Raw genomic sequence first — 24,608 nt, 5'->3', positions numbered from 1 at the left:
CTGCTTTGTCATCTGCTGCTCTACTGTCCGAAGGAATCTCCATAATTCTTAGAAGAAAAGCAGGCAATTTAGGATTCGTAGGGCCACCCCCTCCCTTCTAGTCTCTTAGGAGGACTGTGAGGACCGCTGTCCCCCACGCAGGTAGCGTGGCCGAGCGGTCTAAGGCGCTGGATTTAGGCTCCAGTCTCTTCGGAGGCGTGGGTTCGAATCCCACCGCTGCCAGACCATAGTTTTTCTTAGGTTTAAGCACCATTCAGGAAGTTCTTTGTAGAATATTATTTAGTTTTATGAAAACTCCTGGTAGCAGTCTCACCAACTTGTATTCCAGACAGAACTTAAGTCTGCATCCCAGCCCCAAATTAATACAAAATGGAAACTTCTAAAAAAATCTCGGATCTCCATTATCGATCTCCGCTTTGACATGTCATAAGATAATATTCAAAACTAGTACAATTTGCTATATATTGAAGTGACTCTGTAAATTCTCCTAACGGCGTGGTAGAGGCTCGAATTTTCTAGTCTGGAAAGCTGAAAAGGTAAGATCCAACGTAATTTTCTTTTAGATCCTTTCAGAACATAAGGGAATATCGTACACAAAACTCATAAATAATACAATAGAACACACTGGTATTGAGTGAAAACATAAAGGTTCCACCGAGATTTGAACTCGGATCGCTGGATTCAGAGTCCAGAGTGCTAACCATTACACCATGGAACCGACGACGCTCCACAGTTTTCTAGAGACTATGTATATATTATCAAACTTCCTGATCTGCTTCTACTTTGCCATTCTCAGGAGATAAAGCAAAATAAACGGAATTGTTGGGTAAGATGAATACCACTATCAAGCACCTGAAATATGAATCTAAATGTGCTTTCATTATAAATACACACCGTAATTAAACGACAGTATGAAAAAAAGTTTAAATTTCATTAATAATTTTAAAATATTGATTACATGATAAAATAAGACAGGATATTTTGGGTTACATAAATTCTTACTAAAATTAATTTCAAAAAATAATTTCACCTATTTCTTTGTACTCTTTCTAATGTGTGGCTCCTAGTAAAATTAAATTCACACGTATGTCTCTAAAACGTCTCTGCTCTCACTCCACTGTCATTCCTTCTGCCTTCTGAAAAAAACACTGACGCACTTTAATTTCGTTCCCTCTTAACACCATCTAACAAACTTGCGTTATTCTTTTCCTATGTTATGTATGTTCGAAGGAATACAAATATTTACGGTACTGAAAAATCCACAGATTGTCGTGCACCAACGAATAGTGAAAAAGCAATCGCCCGAACAGGGACTTGAACCCTGGACCCTCAGATTAAAAGTCTGATGCTCTACCGACTGAGCTATCCGGGCTCTCCCTTAGTTTCTGTTCTACTTTCTATAAGAGTTTTGTATTGACGAAATTCATTCGCACAGCGAAGCGCGCGTATTGTGTGTACGCAAGGGACTCCAGAAGAAACCGAGAGAAAGCTGATGAAGCCAGTCACCGGTGATTGCTTTTTATCGAACCCCTCTCAGCATAGCAAGTGTTAGGACGCTAGAGCCTAAGCGCCGCGGAAGCTGGGTGGGTGCGGCGTTGGCACGGCCGCGCGGGGGCGCTTCCGCAGAGGGCTTCCCTCTGGGAGAGGTTTCTTCCCAGTCCGATGACCTAGATCCCAGGCACCCCACGTACCTGGACCTACCGCCCAGGTACCCTGCCTACCGCCCCAAAGCCAAGGGCGGGCCACGGAGAGAAAAGAATGCCACATGAGGCCTTCAGATGCTGTGCTCCCGGAGACCGCTTCGGTCCCCAGATCGGCCACATTCCAAGGGAGAGGCACCGAGTTCCGCCGTGCCATAGATCCGGGACCCACAGGGCCGGGTTGGGGGTGAGGAGGGTACCAACTTCAGGAGGCGACAGGAGGGTTGTTTATGACCCCTACGCCATGCGCAGAGATGCATGTTCGACTCGCGTGTGGCTCTAATCACGTGTGATTTATGGCTCACTTGTGTATAGTGATTCACATGGATGATTCACAGTTAGGAATGCGGGTGCCCTGTGCCCAGTTCTGACGGAGAGAGAGAAGGAAAGGTTTTCCAGGAGGTTAAGGAGTGGGCGGACAGGGCATCAGTTGACTTCTGACCAGGAACAGATCAATGTCCCAATCATGCAGGTGTCACCTAATGTCTGTCTCCCTCCGGCATCTGGTCCCTCCCTTCCCAGTAGGACCTGGGCTCCTGATAGCTATCTGGGTGAACCTGGTCCTGCCAGTCAGAGGGACCGGTTTTGCCAGAGGCGAACAAGCAACCAGTAGGGAGAAAGGCTGTGGGTGGAAGAGCCAGCCTGCAGCTAGCAAGGACAGAGTTTCTGGAGACAGAGAGCCAGCAAGTGGGCCCTAGAGCATCCCAGAGAGAGCTGGGCTTTTCCTCAAAGGCCCCTCCTGCCCAACCAGGCCCCGCGGGTCGGCAGTCCAGGAGCCCAGCCCTGCCTGGTCCGTGGCTCACCTCCTCCAGGCCAGCTGCTGGGGCATCCCTTCTTTCCTCCCATCATGGCCCTGTACCGCGTGCGTGTGACCACCGGTCCCTACCTGATGGCTGGCACACTGGACAACATTTTTGTCACACTGGTGGGCACATGTGGTGAAAGCCCCAAGCAGCGACTGGATCGCATGGGCAGGGACTTTGCCTCTGGATCGGTGAGTAGAGGAGAGAGGGAGGCGGGGACCCTGAGGGCCACCAGGTGCAGGGAATCCTGAAGGAGAGGAGGGTCTTTTTCCCCAGGGCTCATCAAATCTGCAGAACTCAGGATGCCGGCCCTGACCTCTTGGCCACCCCATTCTGGTCCTTGCCTTTCCTGGGATCATAAGTATTACCCAGGCAGGGCCGTGAAGGAGCCCTGGGCAGGGGCTCCAGAGAATTTCACTGGCTTCCTAGCTCCTTCTCCAATAACTGAAGGTGGGCTTTGGGGAAGCTGCTTGCCCTCTCTGAGCCTGGGTTTCCTCTTCTCCAGAGGGGTCTACCTGACTCTGCCAGGCCCCAGCACTGTTGGCAGGTGGCCAACATCAGGTGGGGGCTCCAAGGAGGCTCGGGAGAGCCAGAATGCACCCTGCTTACACAGGGCTCCTGCAGCAGCTTCTGCCAGATGAAGGATCCTTTTTGTAATTCACGCCAAGGCACTGCATGGGGTACAGCCAGCTTGAGTGTACATGTCAGGCGAGGCGTAGGTGTAGGTGCACTTTTCAAGGTACAGGACGATTTAGGCTGTTCCTCGCCTCTCACCGGCTTGCTCTCTTGCCCCCACCCCAGGTGCAGAAGTACAAGGTGCGCTGCTCAGAGGAGCTGGGTGAGCTCTTGCTGTTGCGGCTCCACAAGGAGCGCTATGCGTTCTTCCCCCAAGACTCCTGGTACTGCAGCTGCATCTGCGTCACTGCCCCTGATGGCACCCTTTCCCACTTCCCCTGCTACCAGTGGATGGAGGGCTACTGCACCATAGAGCTTCGACCAGGAACAGGTGTGTCAGAGGCAGGGGCTGGCCTGGGCTTCAGAAGCATCTGCTGGGACCAGGCGCAGCAGAGGCGGTGGGGGGTGAGGGTGATTGGCTCTCACAGAGCCCAGGGTGTAGAGAGTAGGGCTGGAGTTAGGGTAACTGCAACTCAGGGATCCCAAGTAGATGCTTTCTGAAAAGTCAAGCCTCAAACACCCTGAAATGCAGGCGCTTTCTGGGCAGTATGTACCCCTCTGGAGACACACCCAGTCCAGATGTGCACTCTCACATACACTCATACCACTCAGAGTCATATGCACAGAAACACACAGAGATGGCAGTATGCTTACCACCATCACCCTGCTCCTTCCCCAGAGTCAATTCCTCTGAGAGGAGTTAACCAGCAAGTGGAGTTACTGAATTTCAACTGGGGAGAAACCCTGAATGTTTAGAGAATTTAGCTGGACAGGCCCTGGACCACTAGTACTGGCTTTCCTGGTGTGGATGACGTTCTGTGAGGTGCTGTTCAGGGTCTTTCTTGAATTTGGGTGGGGGGCTTTGAAGGATGCTGGACTGAAGCTACTTCAGTCTCTGGACCCCTCCCCCCGCCCTCGGCAACCCACGCCACCTCCCCCACATCTCCTGAGCTATCTCATCCAGAGACAGGCAAGACTAGGGTGAGTCTGAGTGTGGAGATGAGTCTTAGCGCTGAGAGATGATGTCAGGTGAGGTGCGGTGAGTGAACATTACCCTTGCTGACACTGTGAGTTCTTCACAGACTGCACTCCAAATCCCTGTCACCACAACACATCCACCAGTCACTTCACAAAGCATGTTTGTTCACCAGTCCTGTGTCACGTGTGTATTTTGTGCATGGTGCCAGGCACCATGCTGGATGCTGGGAATACAAAAAATGAATACCATGTGACTCTGCCTCCAAGGAGTTTGCAGTCTTGAAGAGGAGACACACACGTAAACAATTAGGGAGTTGTTATAATCTGGGGGTAAATGTGCCCCAAATCCGTTCTACTGATGAATGCACAAAGAATGGGGGACAACCATGTCCCTGAGGGATTGGGTCCAAGGGTTGGGGGTTCGGAAAAGGCATGCTGGAGGAGGTGTCATTTGAAAAGAGACTTACCAATGAGTAATCTTCATTACCCACAGCAAGAACTATTTGTCAGGACTCCCTTCCCCTCCTTCTGGATCACAGGAAACGGGAACTCCAGGCCCGACAGGAATGCTACCGGTGAGGGTGGCCTAATTTGACTTCTCTCCCATCTTACTCTGACCTGATCCTTAATCAGACTGTTACTAACTCTAACCTCAGTTCCAACTTTGGGGGCCCAACTCTGATCACCACCCTCATTTAAACCTCAATCTAATGCTGACCCTGAGTCCAGGCCCAAAACACCAGTACCGATAACTGTCCCCAGTACCATCAATCGATCCACACTCAACCCTCAGCTGTCCTTGATGTGACCCAGATACCAGACATGACCCTAGGATTGACCAACTTCAGCCCATCCTGAGCCTCACCCCCAAACCAGCCGTGATCTTGATCTCAACACAAATCCAACTCTAAACCAGTTTGGATATTCATGCCATCCTCAAATGCTACCCAGATCTGAAGCCCAGCATCTTCAGGGAAAAAAACAAACATACTTCAATTCCTTGTCACCTGCTCAGAAAGTGGGTGGTTTCTGGGAGTTTTAATTTAAAGTTGTGTCTTTAAAAGCTAAGGCTTCTGTTTACCCTAAGCTTCACATGCCACTTCAATCTCTTTCCCCTGGAAGCTGGAAAGTCTACGCCCCTGGCTTCCCCCGCATTATAGATGTCAGCAGCTTTGAGGAGATGGAGTCAGATAAGAAATTTGCCTTGACCAAGACAGCGCCTTGTGCAGACCCAGGTGACAGGTGAGGGTGGACTGAGAGTTGGGGAAGAAGCTGGAAGGGCATGAAGTGAAGGGTCTGCTGTGAGGACTGGGCTGGGCAGCTTGGGAATCATAGTCTTGACAAATGCAGTTTAATTCAAGTGTCTGGAGCAGAATGGGTGGGAATGGCCCCAGGAGTCTGGCAGAGAGGAGGGGAGAGGGCAGGGGAGGTGCCTGGAGTGAGCAGAGGCCTGGGGACTCTCTGGGAGGAGAGAGGGGAGGAATTAAGGGGAATGGGCTGCAGGTCCCTCTGACTGGTTTCTGCCCTTCTGCTTCCCTGCTCCCCAGCAGTGGGAATCGGTACCTGCCTGGCTTCCCCATGAAAATTGACATCCCTTCCTTGCTGCACATGGAGCCCAATATTCGCTACTCCGCCACCAAGACGACCTCGCTGCTCTTCAACGCCATCCCCGCGTGAGGCCACTGCCCTCTCTGCACTCCTGCTCCCTCTCCCTCTGCCCCTGTCCCTTTGATCCATCACATCTACATCTCTGCCCCTGTCTCCCCTCCATCCCCTCCACCCGAGTCTCTCCTTCACCTCCCCCTGCCCTGCCCTGCCCCATCTCCACTCTCTTTTTAAGCAACTCTTCTCTAGCTCCCCATCATCACCTCTTTGCTCTTAAACTCTCCTTCTCTTTCCAGTCCTCAAACCAATAGAATTAATCGAGCACTTACCCTGAGCAGAGCACGGTCCCAGTCACTGCTAGTTGGACCAGGCTGAGCAGGACCAGAGAGGGCCAGTCTTTTAAGATTTAAGGAGGTGGTCAGGACACCTCAGGTTCAATTTCCTGGCCAATACGTTCTAGCTTTATGACCTTGATTTTCACATAGCCTTTAAACAGTTTTCTCATTTATGACAATAATATTCATACCGACATCATAGGTGTGGGGAAAGACTTTAGAGAGCTAACATCCAGGGAACGTCCCTGGTGGTCCAGCGGTTAAGACTCCATGCTTCCCCTGCAAGGGGCATGGATTCGATTCCTGGTTGGGAAACTAAGATCTCGAAGGCTGCACAGTGCAGCAAAAGAAAAAAAAAGCTAATATCCAGCACAAAAAGTTGTAGTATTAGGATACAGTCTTGGCTGTGATGGACTCATGGGCTCAGGCTCCCCTGGGGAGATGTACATGCAAGGCAGTTAGTTAATATTGGTGGGGTCACGGGCAGTTCAAGTCTGAGGTTCTGAGTGTGATGTGGCTGGAGGGGGTCCAGTTGACATCCAGTCCTGACAGGAGCAGGGGTCAGGAGGTGGTTGCTGGGAGACAGATGGGATTGAAGCTTTGGGCTGGGAAAGAGGAAAGGAGAAGGGGAATGGGTGGGTCCTGGGAAGACCCAGGTCATTCTGTGGGGCTCAGCCACCTGCTACCTGCTGCATCAGGAGACCCAGAGGAGGCCACGGCAAGGAGCTGGATCCTCATGTTCTGGGCTTCGGTGCTACAGCCGTTCTTCTGGAGAAGAACTAGCGGGAGGAGATGTGGGGTGAGACGGGTATGGAGCTTGAGTGTGTCCACAGGCAGACACAAGGGGGCTCAGGTTTCAGGACAAGGACCCACTGAGAGGCTCCGACAGGACTAAGGAGCATCTCAGAAGCTAGCATCACCTGAGCTGGTCCCCAGATGGATATGTGGGTTGAGGCAGGGGAGGGCCCAGGAGACCATGTGGACTGCCGGTGTGGGGCTCAGAGAAGGTCCGGTGGGAAGAGTTGGCATCTGGCAGTCTCTGGTCATTTATGGAGCGGGGGAGTTGCTGGGTTTTAGTGTGGCGTGACTGCAGGGTGCCCTAAAGGACGTGAGTGGCAGGCCTTGGAAAAGGAAGGCCTTTTATTTCTCCTCTCTTGCCTCCTCAGCCTCTGTTTTAATAACCATGCTCCTGTTGAGTTTTTCCCATCCCCTAGGTTCTTAGCAGGCAGCCACTCAGCACAGGTTCATGGAAGGAGTGAGTGGCTCCTTACTGAGCACGTAGGAATCTGTCCCTGGGCTTGTCAGGTCACTATTGCCCCCTTCCCCCCATGCCTTCTCCAGGTGCCCACACTCTTCATGACACATCTGCCTCCTTCCACAGCTTACTTTATTGACCAACTGCCACAAACCTGCCTGTCCTCTGTTCCATTCCCTTCCATTTGACTTGGCCTAGCTAGTGAGTGATTATTACAAACTGGGTATGTCAGGGCAACACAGCCCAGTCCTGGCCATAAGGAGCCCACAGTATAATAGGAGTTGATTTGAGTAGTGACATAATGAAGGGTTCACAATATAACGAAGGAAGTAGCAGGTATTTTTTGAAAGATACACACAAGGTGTATGTTTGAGGGGTGATCAGACAATGCTTCATGAAGGACTTTGCATCTACGATGCACACAGAAGAACAGGTAGTCTTGATATAAGGTGGAGATGTAGGAGATGGTTCTCTAGGACAGGAACAGCTTAACAAGCCCTGGACAGCGGAGAAAGCAGACTTCATTTCAAGCATTTTTTTTTTCTTCTGATTATCAAGTAATACATGCTCATTGTAAAAAACAAAACAAAACTCAGCACAGACATCCACAAAATCAAAAGTGCACGGCCTGCAGGCCGGCAAGCCCACTTTTACCAGTTCAGTGTACAAAGTACATCTCTGGCTATGTTTAATGAGAAGGCTGTGATGGGCCTTGGTAAGTGCACGTGGTGCATGAAAGCTAGAAAAAAGCTAGAAAGGTTGTAGAAATCAGCTGGTGGGAAGTTGCCAAAGCAGCCTGAGCAGCTAGGGCTTTGTCATGTGGGCAGAGGGGAGCCAGTGAAGGTCTATGATAAGATGAGAGCTTGGAGAAAGCACAATGAAACACCAATGAAGATAACTGGTCTGCACTAAATGTGTGCCATCTTTGCGCACACATGTGGAGTCACCCTTACAAAGCCTCAGCTGGCCTCTAGACTTGTCTCCCACATGGACTGTTAGGCACCTTTACTCTGGTCATTGACCTTGTCAAATTCCTCCAGAGCTCTAGGCTGGAGACACAGTGCCCATGGCAGCCCTCAGCCCCAAGGCCAACTTCCCCTCTGACAGGTCCTTGGGCATGAAGCTTCGAGGGTTGCTGGACCGCGAGGGTTCCTGGAAGAAGCTGGATGACATCCGGAATATCATGCATTGCCACAAGACCCTCACTTCAGGTGTGCAGAGCTAGGCGGAGAGGTCCATTCTCCACTCGACCCTGTACTCAGGCTCCTCTGCCTCATGCTGGGAAGAAGCTGAATTCTGGTTGCAGAGGGGCTGTGGGGTTCCAGTGGGCAGGGCTCCTGACTTCACTGGGGGCACTCTCCCAGACTCCTCTCAGGAACCCATCTTTCCTTCCTCTGGGTGGGGACAAGAATAGGCAAGTGGGGATGGGGGGGGCGGTCAAGGGTCACTTAGGGAGTCCTGATCCTGGTCAGGTGCACTTACCTCTCTTTCCCTACCCCTGTCATCAAGAGGTTTGGGCTTTGGGGCCAGGCATATGTTCGAGTCTGCCACACAACTGAGCAAGTCACTCTGCCTCTTAGAGTCCCATGTTAAACTGAAGATATTTTACACCTACTCATAGGACTGGTGGGAGGAAAGACTAAACCACAGTGATGAGCAAAGCGCTGGGGTGAGCAGGATCTAGTGAAGTGGTTTCAGCCCAACTGGCCCCCTCTCTTGTCTCCCAGAGTACGTCAGAGAGCACTGGTGTGAAGATCAGTTCTTCGGGTACCAGTACCTGAACGGTGTCAACCCTGTCATGCTCCACTGTCTCTCCAGCTTGCCCAGCAAGCTGCCTATCACCAATGACATGGTGGCTCCCTCGCTGGGACCAGGCACCTGCCTGCAGACAGAGTTAGAGGTGGGTAAGCTGCCAGTAGGGAGAAGGGATGGGTGTGGAGGGTAAGGATGGGATGGCTGCATCCAACCTGTAGGCCTCATCCCCAGCCTGGCACCTTTTAAGCAGAACAGCTATGGGTAAGGCCCAAATGGGCCTCAGGCTTGAGGCATAAGATGGGGCCTGGCGAACTGGTATGCATGAACGTGACAGCTTGGAAGAGGCCCTGCCCCTGTTCTGGGGCCTCCAAGATCCCAGGTGCTGAGGCCCAAAGAGAGCCGTTTTCGGACAGGCCAAAGGCAGTGCCACTAGACAGAGTAAGGACAATCTTGGAGAAGTAGGAACTCTGGGGGTATGGGAGAAGATGATGACCCACCCAGTCTCTGATCTTGACCCAGTCAAGCCCTCAGACATCCTCCAGAAGGCTGGAGTTGTGGTTGGCGAATTCTCTTCCTGTGTTGATTTTATTGATACTGAATACACTCAAGTCGTCTGAGTTGAGAGAATAGGAAGGACCAGGGATGGGGAGAGGAGGAGAGGATGCTGGCTTGTCCGAGAGGCTGGGAAGCCAGGTGAGAGGTTGCACAAGGAAGGATTCAGCTGGACCTCACTCGGGACATTCTGGGAAGGGTGAGGTTCCCAACACTGGCCTTTAGTGCAGGCACCAAGCGTCACTGAGGCCCAGGCTGGAGTGGGAGTGGACAGAGAACAGAGAGGGAAGCAGAGCGCGGGTGCGGAGGGCGCTCTAAGGCTCCGTGTAACTTCCCCAGAGGGGCAACATCTTCCTAGCGGACTACTGGATCCTGGCGGAGGTCCCGGTCCACTGCATAAACGGCCGCCCCCAGTACGTGGCCGCCCCGCTCTGCCTGTTGTGGCTCAACCCCCAGGGGGCGCTGGTGCCCTTGGCCATCCAGGTGAGCCTGCAGCTGTCTTTGAGGGGGTGTGGACCAGGCTTTGGGAAAGCGGCCTCAGGGGGCACCTATCAGTCTAAAGCCTCACCCCCTAATTATTCCTCGATGTAGCTCTGCCAGACCCCTGGGCCCAACAGCCCCATCTTCCTGCCCACTGACACCTACTGGGACTGGCTGCTGGCGAAGACGTGGGTGCGCAACTCTGAGTTCCTGGTGCACGAGAACAACACGCACTTTTTATGCACACATTTGCTGTGCGAGGCCTTCGCCATGGCCACGCTGCGTCAGCTGCCGCTCTGCCATCCTATCTATAAGGTCTGGGTGACCCTCGAGTGGGGGGGGGGCACGGTGGCCTTCTCCCCTGACCTTCGGTTCTTGTGACCTCATCCCACTCGCAGCTTCTGCTTCCCCACACTCGCTACACATTGCAGGTGAACACCATCGCCCGTGCTACGCTGCTCAACCCTGAGGGTCTTGTGGACAAGGTGAGGCCTCCACCCTGCCCTTCCCCGGGGCTCCGCCCCTGAGGGCACGTTGCCCCGCCCACAAACCCTGTGGGACCCCCCAATCCCATTCCCCATTCCTGGCCTACCCCTACCACAAGCCCCGCCCCTCTCCGCAAGTCTCCTACCTGCCCCGCCCACAATCCCTCCTCCCCCCTCCCCCAATCCCCTCCGCCCGCCCCACCTCATCAGGCTCCAACTCCAAAGGCTCCTGGAGGTGGGCAAGGCACCCCAGCCTGAGCACACCTGCCTGCTGACCTCTTGTTGGCGCTGCCCTCCCGGCTCGCCTGGGATTCAGTTCATTCTTCTAGTTACCAAACACCTAAGGATTACCTCCTACGCACGCAGTAACGCCACAGCCTGTCAGCCCACGTCCTGCTCTTATGGGTGTTTAATTCTTGGTCTTGGATGCTTGATTAACTGGAAAATTCCCTCTGTTGAGTCTCTAGCCCCATCTCTGGGGTGGGGGTTGGGCCAGTCGCGGAGACCAACTGTGTTGTGTCCTCAGGTCACGTCCATTGGGAGACAGGGCCTCCTCTACCTCATGAGCACCGGTCTGGCCCATTTCACCTACACCAATTTCTGCCTTCCGGACAGCCTGCGGGCCCGCGGTGTCCTGGATATCCCCAACTACCATTACCGAGATGACGGCTTGAAGATCTGGGCGGCCATTGAGAGGTGTGGGCCTGGGGCCTGTGGCCAATCTGGCCCTACCAGGGACTCCTGGCCAAGGGGACAGTGTGGATCTGTGTGCTCATGTAGGCTGGGGCACTTGGTGCTCAGGGGTTTCAGGTGTTTTGAGCCCAGCATGGGGCACCGCAAGGGTTAGAATTGGGGGTTGGGGTTCCTCATGAAATGGCAGGTAGCTGTGGGCTGGGGAGGGCCTGGGCTGTGTGTGAATGTGGCAGAGGACGGGAAGGACACGGAGTCCTGAGAGGTCAGGGCAGGGGCAACAGCTCGATGTGGGCGGGGCCTCCAGGTGGATGGGTCTTCCTTTCTCCCAGGTAGGGAGGGGAGGCTTCATGTCAGGCTCTCCTCAGCACCCATGACTCTGGAGTGTAGGTGAGACTTGAGGGAAGCCTGGGCACTGTGGTTCCAACTGAATATGGGGGTCCCCACTGAACCTCCATGGACTCGCAGTGGACTCTGGGCAGCTAACTCACACTAGCCTGAGCAGCCTTGGGCCTTGATTTTGGGGCCGGCCTGAACCCAGGGTCACTGCTGGAGCAGGGACATCTTTCTCCTACAGCTTCGTCTCAGAAATCGTGGGCTACTATTATACCAGTGACGCGTCTGTGCAGCAGGATTCAGAGCTGCAGGCCTGGGTCGGAGAGATTTTTGCTCAGGCATTTCTGGGCCGGGAAAGCTCAGGTATCCCCTCCCCGTCCCCCCAGCCACAGACCCAATGACCCGCTGTCCCCCTTGGCCCTACTAGGCCCCCAGTTCTTATTCACTGAGCAGCCTTTGAAGCACATGCCATCATTAGCCCCACTGAATAGATAAGGGACAGGCATAGAGAAGGCCGCACTGGCCAAAAATGGCAGAGGCAGGGCCCAGAGCCAGCTCCCAGCATCTTTGGCGCCCTTGCTTTCAGCCACTACATGGTCCCTGCTCAACCTCTGCCATCCATTCACATTCACTTGCTGAGATCCAGGGATGTGTTGCTTTATGGTAGAAGCCATCTCCAGCCTCAAGCACTAAGGATTCTGGAACTCTCTCTCATACCCTCTTATGCCTATCCTGCCAGGTGGCCCCTCCAGCCACCAACCTCTCTCACTTGTGGCTTCATGGAGTAGCTTGGTGCTGCTGCTGCCTGATTCCTCCTTACTGACACCTGTCACCTGTCCCTGGCTCCCCCCTCTCTTTTGACACTGCCTGAGAGGCCTCTGAGACCCAACCGACACCAGTCCTCTTAGGCCTCCTTTGCTTAACCTAAGTGGAAGCAGATGCCCCCAAATGCCCTCCCCTCCTTAAAGTCTTCCCTTTGCTCCAGGGAGGGTGTGTCTTTCTGACCTCCCCTTTCTTTCAGGGCTTCTGCCGCCTCCTGATCCTGATTCCAGCTCTGATTTGTTCTGGATCTCTGTCTCCTCTCGCTCTACCCCTCCCTAACAGAACAATCCTTTCTCCTGTTTCTCCTCTATAGCTGATTCCAGACTTGGAAATCCCCCCTTCCCCATTCCCTGAGGAAACTTTCCTTGTTGGCTGTCTCCCTGTCACTCTTGAGACCAGCACATGAAAATTACAAGTCATCCTCTGTAGGACTTCTGGCCTTGCTTGGGTTACACATGCCATTGCTATTCTTCACAGCCTACCTCCCTGGTGCCAGTGTGTGCCGGTCTGTATTTCAGGCGCTGGAAAGTGCAGACAAGGCATCTCTATCTGGGTTAGTGGAAGAAAATGAAAGGCTCAAAGTGGCACAAATGTCTACCCTCTAGTTCCCCCAGCCGGAGGGAGGGAGACTCTCACTGTCTGGGATGTCTTCTCTTAGCGGGGGTGGGGGGGTGGGGGTGGGGGATGTAACTTTTAGCTGACTCAGCACTTCTGGTGGCCACCCAGAGCAATTCCAGCCTGGGGAAACCTGGGGAAACCTGGGGAGGAGGCATGGTCTCAGGTTGCCAGGAAACAGAATGAACAGCTGTTGTAGTCCTACCTGTAGTGGGCTCCAAAGCATTTTTTTTTTCCTAGTCCCTTGGGAATCTTATTTCCTTGATCAGGGACTGAAACTGTACCCCCTGCATTGGGAGTGTGGAGTCTTAACCACTGGACCACTAGGGAAGTTCCAGCTTTTTTTTTTTTTCAAACAAAAGTTTGAACATATAGAAAAGTAGAAAGTATGATACTCTACTTTTACCCACCTAGATGCAGTTTACCCACCATCTAGATAACAGTTCCTAACATCTTGCCATATTTGATTAAGTTGTTGCTGTTGTTTATCTATACATATTTCACATTTTACCTCTAATTAATATGCATCTCAAAAAAAACCCCACAACACTTTCCTACACAATCACAATGCTGGCATCACATTTAACAAAATTGACAGTCTCCAACATTACCCTCTTACTTGTCCCATTCTCCCTCAGTTGGTCCTGTTGATTCTGGAGCCAGTCAAGGACCAAATGACATATGTGTTCATTTTGACTCTAAAGTCTCTTTTACTTTAGGACAGCTCCCCTCCGCCCTTTCTAAAATCACATAAACATCTGATAAGGGCTATGGAAAGGCTAAGGACTAGCTGTTCTGCAGAATGTCTTGCCTTCCGAATTTATCTAATTGCTTCCCCACGTCCTCATTCCTCTACACACGGTGTTGTCTGTCAACCGGAAGTAGTATCTAAAGGTTAAATGTCTGGGGCAAGAATGTTCTCCAGTGATGTTGTGTTCTCCACACTGCATCATACTGGGAGGTGTGCGATGTCAGGCCACCTCACTATTAGTGATGCCAAGCATGATTTCTGGGTTAAGGTGGTGACAGCCAGACCTCTTTTGGATCTTTTGAAGGGTGGCCCCTCCCTGTGCTTTGCAAACCTACTGTTAATCAGGAAGCATCCTAATCCTGACTGCTTCTCCTCCAGGGGCATATGTTTTTCTCTTCAGGGTTATCTGTTTCCTATTCAAGACACAGAGTGGGATCAACTGCCTTGTCTTGTCTTCATTCAACTTGTCTCTGATTTAATACATCAGGACATTCTTCAGATTGACAAACATCTCTTCCAACCAGCACAGACTTATACTACACTCATGTTTTCAGGTAAAACACATTCATTCATTAACCTCAGCATGCCTCTGGCTTCCACATTTCAAAGGGAAAAAATAATATGCACTACAGAAGAATTCCCATATATCGTCTGACTTTGCTTTTTTGTTCTATCCACCATGAACGGCACATTTGGAAAATTCCCACACACTACCAGGCAGACAGATACCCAGTTCTCCCTTCAAGCCTCTCCATCTGCTCTGTTGCAGCCTCTTTCCTGTCATCCTGACCCCAAACCTTGGAGCCATCCTGACTCATGTTCCCTGATGTCTTCCTCTCTCCCTAAATCCAATGGCTAGTGCTATTGTCCCCATCATTCCCCACAGCCACCACCCTAGTCTTAGTCCTCTCACTACTCCTGCAATGCGGCAGCTGCCTATCAGCCTATCCCACCCCTCCCAGCCTATCCCACCCCTCCCAGCCTCTGGCTACTCGCCTGCCAATTCAGCAGGGCCACCGCCCCAGTAATCCTCTGAAATAGTCCCTAGAAACCACCCTGCCTGGCAAAGTGCTGTAGCCTCACATCCAATTAAGTCCCCTCCCTGTCCCCTCACCTTGCTTCTGATTCTGTGCCTGCCCACTCTGGCTTCCTACCCTCTCGTGCATTCACTTCATTCAACCAGTAATATTTATTAAATACTGTTAATATTTATTAAGTATTGTTTCAGGTGCTGGGGTTTGGTAGTGAACATGACAGGCAAAAATCCTGGCCTTCAAGAAGCTTAACATTCTTGTGGGGAGATATGGATAATAAACTAGCAAATATGTCAAGTGGTTAAAAAGAACAAAACAGCATCAGGGGATACAGCAGGTCGAGGTAGGGAGATTAGTTCAGTTAGGAGGTCAGGGAAGGCCTCTTTTAGGAGGTGCTGTCTTCTAGAGACTGAAGGATGGGAAAGAGCTAGTTCTGTGGATAACTGGGGCAAGAGTATAGGGACGGAGGTGGAGTCAGTGCAGAGACCTCAGGTCGGAATGTGCAGGCAGGTTTAAGGAATCAGCAGACCTGTGTAGCTAAGTAGAGTAGGTGAGAAGGAGAAAAGTAGGGAAGGGAATAAAGTCAGAGAAGGAATAAGAGCCAGTTTAAGTAGGGCCATGGTGAGGTGAGTGAGGTGGGAAGCCCTTAACGCATTTTAGGTAGGAGTGGTGTAACTGGATTTACAGTTCTGAAGGATCACTCCATCTGGCTGTTATGCGGAGAGCAAACTGTCAGAGGCAAGGGTGGAAGCAGTCAGATTCATCCAGGGGTGAGACGATGGAGAAGGGGTGGTGTGGAGGCTGGAGGTGATAGCATGAGGATGGCTTCTGCAACACTTTGCTGACTTGTGCAGTGTGAAATAAAAGGGGGAGTGAGTGCACAGATTCTGGCTGGAGCAACTGAATGGAGAGTGCTGAAGTGGGCCCACTGGTGGCCACAGGGGACAGGTTTCAGTAATGCGCAGGGTAGGGAATCAAGCTTGAGGTCTGGCAGGTGTCAGGTCTGAGACACCTCATAGACACTCAGGCAGAGGTGTCAGCTAGCAACTGCAGATTTATACCCACTGTCAAGTCCAGCATACAGGGGCAATATGAACTTGGGAATCATCAGCCAGTGAGAGGTGGTGAAGGCCACAGTCTTGGATGAGACCAATGAGATCACACAAAAGAAGACCAAGGGCTGAGCCTGAAAATGCCTTTCTCTTCTTTTTTTCCATTTGAAGCTCATCCCATTATTCTACCCAGGGAGGCCCCTTCTCTTCCTCCAGGAAAGCCTCCTCTAACTACCCAGCCCCGTTGCTGAACCTGTCATCTCCTCAAATGGCCGAGCCCTGGCCTTAAACCTTCCTCTGCTTCCATCACTGTGGGCTTATAAGCAGCACCCTCTCTGACCATCTGTCTCTGCCACTAAACCCAATAGCGGATGAGATGATCTGCTCCTGGGTGCTCAGGCAAATCTTGGTGAATTGGGTAGAATTCTATCATTACGTACTAAGACAAGCTGCAGACAGAAGTGCAGTTCCCTTGGACCTGGCTCTTCTGTTGTGACCTCTGCTGGCTCGGCATTTTCTAGTCTTATCCCAGTCCCCCAGTTCAGAGACCACACCATGGTGATGACCATCTGTAACCTGGTGTGATGATCAGTCATTAAGTTGTGTCCAACTGTTTGCGACGCCATGGACTGTAGCCCACCAGGCTCCTCTGTCCATAAGATTTTTTCAGGCAAGAATACTGGAATGGGTGGCCATTTCCTCCTCCACGGGATCTTCCTGACTCAGGGACCAAACACTCGTCTAATGCATTGGCAGGAGGATTCTTGACCACTGAGCTACCTGGGAAGCCCCATCCTTAATCTCAGCCCAGTCTCAATACTAGTCTAAAGACAGTGGCAGCCACATGTTTAGTCTGCATTGCTCTCTCTCCTCCTGCAGCAAGCCCCAGTCCTGAGCTGCCCTCAGGAATCTGGTCCCTTCCATCCACACCCTCTTCCCTTCCCCTCACTCTTAGGCTTCCCACGCCAGCTGTGCACCCAGGGAGAGCTGGTGAAATTCCTCACTGCAATCATCTTCAACTGCTCTGCCCAACATGCCGCTGTCAACAGTGGGCAGGTGAGGCTGCAGAGGGCGGGCCTGGGGGACACTGGGCCACGTAAGAGTAGCCTCAGCAGTGGATGTGAGGCCAGAGTTCGGGCTGAGAGCATGGGAGGGTCAAGGCTGTGATGGGTTTATGGATAGGGCTGGGGTTGGAGTGGCGACTGGGTGGAGGGCAGCACTGGGGCTGGATGATGACTAGAGTAGAGTTCGGTCCAAGCTCATAATGGTGACTCAAGTTGGGTTGTGGAGGGAGTAGCACTGAGGGGCTCCTGTTGTGGGCAGGATTCAGCCAGGTGGAGCAGCAGGCCAGCCCAAGGCTCATTTCTTGGGTGACCTCTTTACTCTGGGTCCTCCTCCCTCCTGGGTGACTCACACCACCCAGTCCTTGAACACTCCAGGCTCCTGCCACCCTCTTCCTCACTTCCCTTTTAACACCCCCCTTATTTCCCAACTGCAAGATCTAGGATGGTAGGGGCAGGAACAGGGATGTTGAGGAGGGAGATGGTCCTCCTTTTCTGGCCAACTGACTCAGTTGGGTTGGGGGTTCTCCACAGCATGACTTTGGGGCCTGGATGCCCAATGCCCCATCATCCATGAGGCAGCCCCCACCACAGACCAAGGGGACCACTACCCTGAAGAGTTACCTGGACACCCTCCCGGAAGTGAATACCACTTGTAATAATATTCTCCTCTTTTGGTTGGTCAGCCAAGAGCCCAAGGATCAGGTGAGTGGTGGTGGTGGTGGTGAGGTGTCTGGGGCTGGGGGGAATTTGCAGGGCCTGGGTAGTGGAAGTGGTGGTAGCTGTCCAAGGGAGTTTGGGAGCCAACATCTGGCATTTATGCTGAGTTGCCTTGAGTTCTTCAGTTTCTTCAGGAAATGATAGTTGGGCCCCAGAGACACACTGAAGCAAATACCAGTTTAGTGGCTGGGTCACAACTTCCATCTAATTCACCAGTTTAACCAGTCTATAAACCTATCCGTCCATCCGTCCATCCAACCACTTACTCATCCATCAGTCACTCATCCATTCACCTAGACTTTTGCCAGATCCCTCCCATGTGTCAACACAGTGCTGGGCACTGGGAACATAACACTGAGTGAGAACTTTATGCCTGCAAGAATCCTATGGTCTACTTGAGGAGAAACACAGGGAAAGGAAAAGGGCACCATAGTGTCATAGGAATTATTCATGAATTGCTCCATTCAGTTCATACTTCTTGAGCACCTGCCAAGTGCCAGATACTGGTGGGCAGATATGAACCTTGATGTTGTACGTAAGCTTACAGCCCAGTGACAGAGGTAAGGATGGGGTCTCATGGAACCTGATGAAGTCCAGGCAAACCTGGGAAGACATCTTGGAGGAAGTGACATCTAAGATGAAACCTTTCGGGCAGGGAGGTGTTGGGCAGACAAAAGAGGGGCAGGGTTAGTTTCTAAACAGAGGGAAGGACTCTACCAGGTGAAGCAAAGTGAAGGTGAGAGTCTGTTGGTGCATTTGCAGGAGCATAAACAGCCCAGTGTGGCTGCAATTATTTGTTCTAAAGACAAACGGGAACCATTGAAGGGTTTAAGCCTGGGGTGACATGGCTGAATTTGTGTTTTTGCAAGGACGCTTCTGTGGCTATGCAGATGGATGGGAAGGGTTATTTTGGAGGCAGGACCGACAGCAAAGAGGCTATTAGTTAGGCCAGGCCAGGGGAGCAGCCCTTGAATCACCAATTACCATTATCTCCATTTACACACTGGGTCATTAGTCATGCCTCTGCCCTCCTGGTCTTGTCCCCAAGCTCTCTGCTGGGGACAGAGATATCCTCATTTCTCACGCTTGACTCCATTTGGCACAAATATTTTATCTCCCTAACAAGATTCAACTTATCATCTCATCGCCTGGGAATGCAAGAACTCATCCCCGGATGCTGCTCCTCTCTGGTCTCACTTCCCAAGGATTTGGAGACATTCATTTCAGTCATTGCAAAGAAAAAAAACTGTTTTTTTTTTGTTTTTTTTTCGGTCTACTCACAGAACACTACATTACAACTCTCAATCTTCTCTCTCAATATTTCCAGCCACCAAATGTGTGGGGGTGGTTCCCACACCAAGCAGTTCTTCAACACCAGTTGAGTGTCCTCCGTATTAGTTGCTCAGTCATGTCTGACTCTTCGTGACCCCACGTACTGTAGCCCGCTAGGCTCCTTTGTCCATGGGGATTCTCCAGGCAAGAATACTGGAGTGGGTTGCCATTCCCTTCTCCAGGGGATCTTCCAACCCAGGTCTCCTGCATTGTAGTGCAGATTCTCCCAGCACCTCCACATGGGTGTCAATGTGAGTCTGAGCCACCAGGGAAGCCCGTGATGAAATCCAACAATTGTCCTCTAATTGAGCTCAATTCTGACACTGTCCCCCTGGAGAGGTGTCAGATCCCACAGGTGAAGGACTCAGTCCCACAAGACTGCTCCTCCACTCCACCCTCCTCACCCCCTTCAGGTGACAACTGCAAGTCCAGCTTATCATCTGAGTTTCTGACCAACCCCTCCTCAGTTTTGATCATTTGCTGAGAACAGCTCACAGAGCTCAGGAAAATATTTACTTACTAGATGACTGGCTCATGCTAAAACAACACAACTCAGCAACGACCAGATGGAGGCGCCCCAGAGAGCGAGGAGTGTGGGAAAGGGGGTGGAGTTCCAGGCCTCTCTGGGCCCTGTCCCAGCACCTCCACATGGGTGTCAATCTGGAAGCTCTCCAAACTCGTACATGAGAGATTTTTATGGAGGCTTCATTACCTAGGCATGATTGATTAAATTATTGGCCACTGGGGATTAATTCAACCTTCAGTTCCTCCCCCATCTCCAGAGACTAGGGGGTGAGACTGCAAGTTCTAACCTAATCACAAGGTTGATCCCTCTGGCAACCAGCCTCCAACCCCAGGGAATTTCCAGAAGTCACCTGGTTAACAGAAGCTCAGGTGGGGTTGAAAAGGGCTTATTATGAATAACAAAAGACACCCTTAACACTCTATCACTATGCAGTTATAAGGGTATTAAGAGCTCTGTGCTAGAAACACAAAACCAAAAATATTTTTCTTATTATAAGTCACAAAATCACACTGGAAAGGGAAGAGTACACAAGAGGATGAGGGTGGAGAGTTCCCTTTCTCATAAGCCAGTGGGAAGCCTAACCCGGAAAGCCATAACGATAACAGGAATAATATATAGCACCTATCACTTCCTGAGGATCTATCATGTGTCAGTTATTAAATCAGGTATCTTATATGCACTATTTCAAAATACAAATATAAATAAGTGGCTATATTTAAAATGCTTAATACAGTGACTGGCGTATAAGTGTTCAATGAATGGTAGCTCCATCCATTTTACAGGGCAGAAAACTGAGGTTCAGAGACACCAAGCAGTTTGCTCAAGGTCACAGTTAGTAATTAGGCATTGAACCCAGTCATTCATATTTCTGTGCTCTGCTTTATCAATAATGACACTATAGTTTCAGAAATTAGATGTTGATCTGGTAAATAAGACATAAAACTGATTCTTTGAAAACACCAATAAAATAAAGAAACCAGAGATGATTCAATCAAGAAAAAATTAACATAAATGTACAACATCAGGAATGGAAAAGGTATGAGAAGAATGGACAAATTAGAAGAAAATACTACTTATAGTTTTCTGCAAACAAATTTGGAAACCTAGATGAAATAAGTAATTTTTTTAGGAAAACTTAAAAAACCCCAAGCAAACCAAAAAAAAGCAAAATACCAGAAGAGGTGAAAACCATACATAAATGAAAAGGGTTGTAAAAGATCTGATCCCTCTCCTTGTAAAGGGAGATTCTATTAAACTTTCAAGGAACAAATAATTCCTAAATCATTCACACTGCTTGAAAGTATAGAAAAAAGTAGAAGCTTCCTAAATCATTTTACTGGTAACCCTGATACCAGCCCCTGGCAAGAGCAGTGCTCTTAAGAAAAGAGAAGTGAGTCTCAGGTAGATGGTTCTAGTCCCAGATCCACATTTCCCACCTATGTGACCTTGGATATGTAATCGGGCCTCTCTAGCCTCAGTTTCTTTATCTGTAAAGTGGGAATGATGAAGTACCTGTCTTATCGGATTGTTGTCCTGTTGTGATGGTCCATGTAAAGCTCTTGCAACATGTCCACTGTAATTAAGAAAATATAATTATAAACTCATTCCACTTAGCTACAACAATCTTAAAAATATATCATTAGCCAATGAAAGCCAATAGTATATAGTAAAACAATAATTCATCATGATGAAGTATATAGTTTAACTTAGGAATGAAAGGTTGGTTCAGCTTGATGAAATCTAACAATATCCATCATTACATCAGTAAAGAAACACACCATGTAATCATCTCAATCAATACATGCTGAAAAAGTGTTTGATAAATGAGAATGGCCATTACTAATAAAAACTCAGTATAAGATGAAACTCCCTTATGGAGTTTTGATATTTCAGAAAACACTGGCCTTATGGTTGAAACAACAGAGGTCATTAAAGTCAGGGAGGAGAAAACAAGGCTGTGATTTAACAGTTTCAGGAGGCTCTGTTGGTGCAATAAAACAAGGCAAAGAATTTTTTAAACATCAGGATTGTTGGCAACAGTTTTATTATGTGAGCAGCATGTGCTGGTTAAGAGGCTGGCTTCAGGAACCCTGATGGTGAACTGGTGGTGTACTGCGGTCAAGCCCAGAGGGGCAGTCCTGTTCTGTCACAGGGTGGGACTGACTTCAGTTCATTGCGCTTTCTGAAAAGAGGTTGGCTAGGCTGGAAAGCATGACACTGATTATGCTGGCAAAGGTGGTTGACTGGGAGACGCCTCAGAACTGGTTGTCTTCAGGGGTTGCCTTTTGTATATTCTTGGGCATATCTGGGGGGACGTTTATGTTGATTTCAGTAGTGTTACGGATGTGGTTATGTTTCATTCATAGAACAGCGGCCCAGGCACAGGAAGGGCCCTTTTTAGGGATCGGCCGGCTGCTCTGCGCAGGTGGCTGGAATGGTGGTTCCGGAGTTTCAAGGGTTTGCGTTTACAGTGGCCGTGGCTGGGTGACGCCTGCCTTTAGAAGCCACCTTGACTGCATTTGTTGGCAACTGTAGCCCTGAACATCATCCTGACCCTACTCCTGATTTTCTCCCAGAGGCCCCTGGGCACCTACCCGGACGAGCACTTTACAGAGGAGGCCCCGCGCCGGAGCATCGCTGTCTTCCAGAACCGCCTGGCTCAGATCTCGCGAGACATCCAGGAGCGGAACCGGGGCCTGGCGCTGCCCTACGCCTACCTAGACCCTCCCCTCATTGAGAACAGCGTTTCCATTTAGCCCCCTCCTCTTACCTCTAGCGCTAGTGTGAGAAGGGCCAGCTTCTCAGGATCCTCCAGGCCCTTCTGTCCTCTTTGTTCTTGATCAGCCTGCACTTTCTCGACACGTTTTGTACCCACGATGGCTCTAGCATCACATGAACTGGGCCCTGAGCTGGGAGGGACCAGTCCGGCAGTGTCCACGATGAGAATCTGCTGACTGAAGTCAAACGCACAACAGGCCCTTCGAAAAGAAGGATCTCCATCATCCCTTGTCCTCCTTTGGACAGCCTCCTGTGAAAGCCTAGCCTATTCCCCATCTTCTATGAAAAATCTACCTCCTCCCATCAGGCTCAGCTTGGGATTCTGAGCCCGCCTTCCCAGTCCTCTCGCATTCCAAAATTCTTTTTCCTACTTCACCTCTGTTTCCACCTTCCTCCCATCCTAGGACCAACCCAATCCAACTTCCTCCTTTGGAAGAACCTGGAAACTGGACAAGGAAGGATGTGTGCTCTGGATCTGCCACGTGGTCCACTTTGACCCCCCGCATCTTTACCGGGAGGATTAGAGTTAGAGCCCAGCTTACCTGTACCTCTAACTGTAGTTCTCAGGGCCAAGCTTCCTGGCTTGAGTGTGTGTGTGTGTGTGTGTGTGTGTGTAGAGTCTCTCCCCAACTCTTTCCTATCCCAACTATCCTCCACCACCCACTTTCTGTCCTTAAGCCCAGAAACTTCAATAAAAATTAGTATGCATGCTAAGTCGCTTCAGTTGTGTCCGACTCTTTTGGACCCTATGAACTGTAGCCGGCCAGGCTCCTCTGTCCATGGGGATTCTCTAAGTAACAATACTAGAGAATACTAGTGGGTTGCCATGCCCTCCTCCAGGAGATCCTCCCCACCCAGGAATTGAACCCATGTTTCTTACACTTCCTGCATTGGCAGGCTGGTTCTTTACCCCTAGCAACTCCTGGGAAGCCCCAAAATCAGTATACTTGGCTCCCATTTCATTTTTCTTTTTGTACCTGTGTGTATGTAGATAAGTGGAGTATTCAGAGATGAGAGAAAGAAGGAGCCACAGTGAGTCCCTAGAATAGCTGCTCTGGAGACAGGAAGCCTCCCAGCTGAACCCATTACCTAGCCAGGCCCTACATTCCTTCACCTCCCAGACAGAGTGTGTCATCCATCAGGAGGTGAGAGTATCCAGACTCAAGCTGCTGCTGCTTCAGTCGTGTCTGACTCTGTGCGACCCCATAGACAGAAGCCCACCAGGCTCCCCCATCCCTGGGATTCTCCAGGCAAGAACACTGGAGTGGGTTTAGCGACCCCATGGACTGCAGCCTACCAGGCTCCTCCATCCATGGGATTTTCCAGGCAAGAGTGCTGGAGTGGGGTGTCATTGCCTTCTCCGCTAGACTCAAGGGGTCGATACAAAAAACATAGGTATTAGGTATGGCTGAGTAATTTTGCTGTGTACCTGAAACTATCACAACATTGTTAAGTGGCTGTTACTGCAATATAAAATAAAAAGTTAATAAAATACTTAAATAGCCTATAATTTTTTTCTCCATTAGTTAATGTAGTGAGTTATGCTGGTTTTCTAATATGAATAAATCTTGCACTCTTACAAAAAAAAAAAGGTATTTTTCAAAGCTTGAGAATCCAATTTCTGGGTGTCAGGTTGTCAGCATTGCCACTGAGATCTGGTTCCTCTTCTGAACTTATGGAAGACTCAAGCTCTGGTGCTTTAGTGCATGGGTGGAGTCATGGATGAGTTTTGACCAGCAAGCAATGAGCCGAAGTGATGTGGGTCATCTCCAGGCAGGACTATTTAATTGCTGGCATAAGCCCTCGAGACCTCTCTGCCTCTGTTCTCAGTTTAGTTCAGTTTAGTCACTCAGTCGTGTCCGACTCTTTGCGACCCCATGAACCACAGCACGCCAGGCCTCCCTGTCCATCACCAACTCCCAGAGTCCACCCAAACCCACGTCCATTGAGTCAGTGATGCCATCCAACCATCTTATCCTCTGTCATCCCCTTCTCCTCCTGCCTTCAATCTTTCCCAGCATCAGGGTCTTTTCAAATGAGTCGGCTCTTCCCATCAGGTAGCCAAAGTATTGGAGTTTCAGCTTCAACATCAGTCCTTCCAATGAATATTCAGGACTGATTTCCTTTAGGATGGACTGGTTGGATCTCCTTGCAGTCCAAGGGACTCTCAAGAGTCTTCTCCAACACCACAGTTCAAAAGCATCAATTCTTCAGTGCTCAGCTTTCTTTATAGTCCAACTCTCACATCCATACATGACTACTGGAAAA

At 50.4% G+C, this 24,608-nt stretch overlaps 1 protein-coding gene and 3 non-coding genes across 5 annotated transcripts; 2 read left to right on the top strand and 2 right to left on the bottom strand.

The window, feature by feature from the left end:
* Positions 141–222, top strand: TRNAL-UAG. Its single transcript has one exon. It is a non-coding gene; the product is annotated as a tRNA-Leu (tRNA).
* Positions 647–718, bottom strand: TRNAQ-CUG. The gene has a single exon. It is a non-coding gene; the product is annotated as a tRNA-Gln (tRNA).
* TRNAK-UUU lies at positions 1,300–1,372 on the bottom strand. The gene has a single exon. It is a non-coding gene; the product is annotated as a tRNA-Lys (tRNA).
* On the top strand, positions 2,355–23,047 carry ALOXE3 (arachidonate lipoxygenase 3). Of its 2 annotated transcripts, none has more exons than XM_005693544.3 (15): positions 2,355–2,694; positions 3,305–3,509; positions 4,650–4,731; positions 5,279–5,398; positions 5,704–5,829; positions 8,459–8,562; positions 9,079–9,251; positions 9,998–10,141; positions 10,250–10,453; positions 10,537–10,623; positions 11,150–11,319; positions 11,891–12,012; positions 16,879–16,979; positions 17,519–17,689; positions 22,139–23,047. In XM_005693544.3, the coding sequence occupies exons 1-15, from the start codon at positions 2,548–2,550 to the stop codon at positions 22,316–22,318; spliced, it is 2,136 nt and encodes a 711-aa protein (XP_005693601.1). In that variant the 5' UTR covers positions 2,355–2,547; the 3' UTR covers positions 22,319–23,047. The 2 variants fall into 2 exon arrangements, with proteins under 2 accessions (XP_005693601.1, XP_005693602.1); XM_005693545.3 differs by having other exon boundaries at positions 2,457–2,694; positions 10,570–10,623.

The sequence above is a fragment of the Capra hircus genome, chromosome 19 (assembly GCF_001704415.2).
Source record: "Capra hircus breed San Clemente chromosome 19, ASM170441v1, whole genome shotgun sequence".
NCBI classification, from domain to species: Eukaryota; Metazoa; Chordata; class Mammalia; order Artiodactyla; family Bovidae; genus Capra; species Capra hircus.
The sequence above is the reverse complement of the archived record's forward strand: the minus strand, read 5'-3'. Positions and strand labels throughout refer to the sequence as shown.

Excerpts from the sequence above, each read along its gene's own strand:
- ALOXE3 (XM_005693544.3), top strand. The coding sequence starts at position 2,548 with ATGGCCCTGTACCGCGTGCGTGTGACCACCGGTCCCTACCTGATGGCT. Across the intron at positions 3,510-4,649 it reads AGAGCTTCGACCAGGAACAG|CAAGAACTATTTGTCAGGAC; the intron begins GTGTGTCAGAGG and ends CATTACCCACAG. Across the intron at positions 10,624-11,149 it reads CTGAGGGTCTTGTGGACAAG|GTCACGTCCATTGGGAGACA; the intron begins GTGAGGCCTCCA and ends TTGTGTCCTCAG.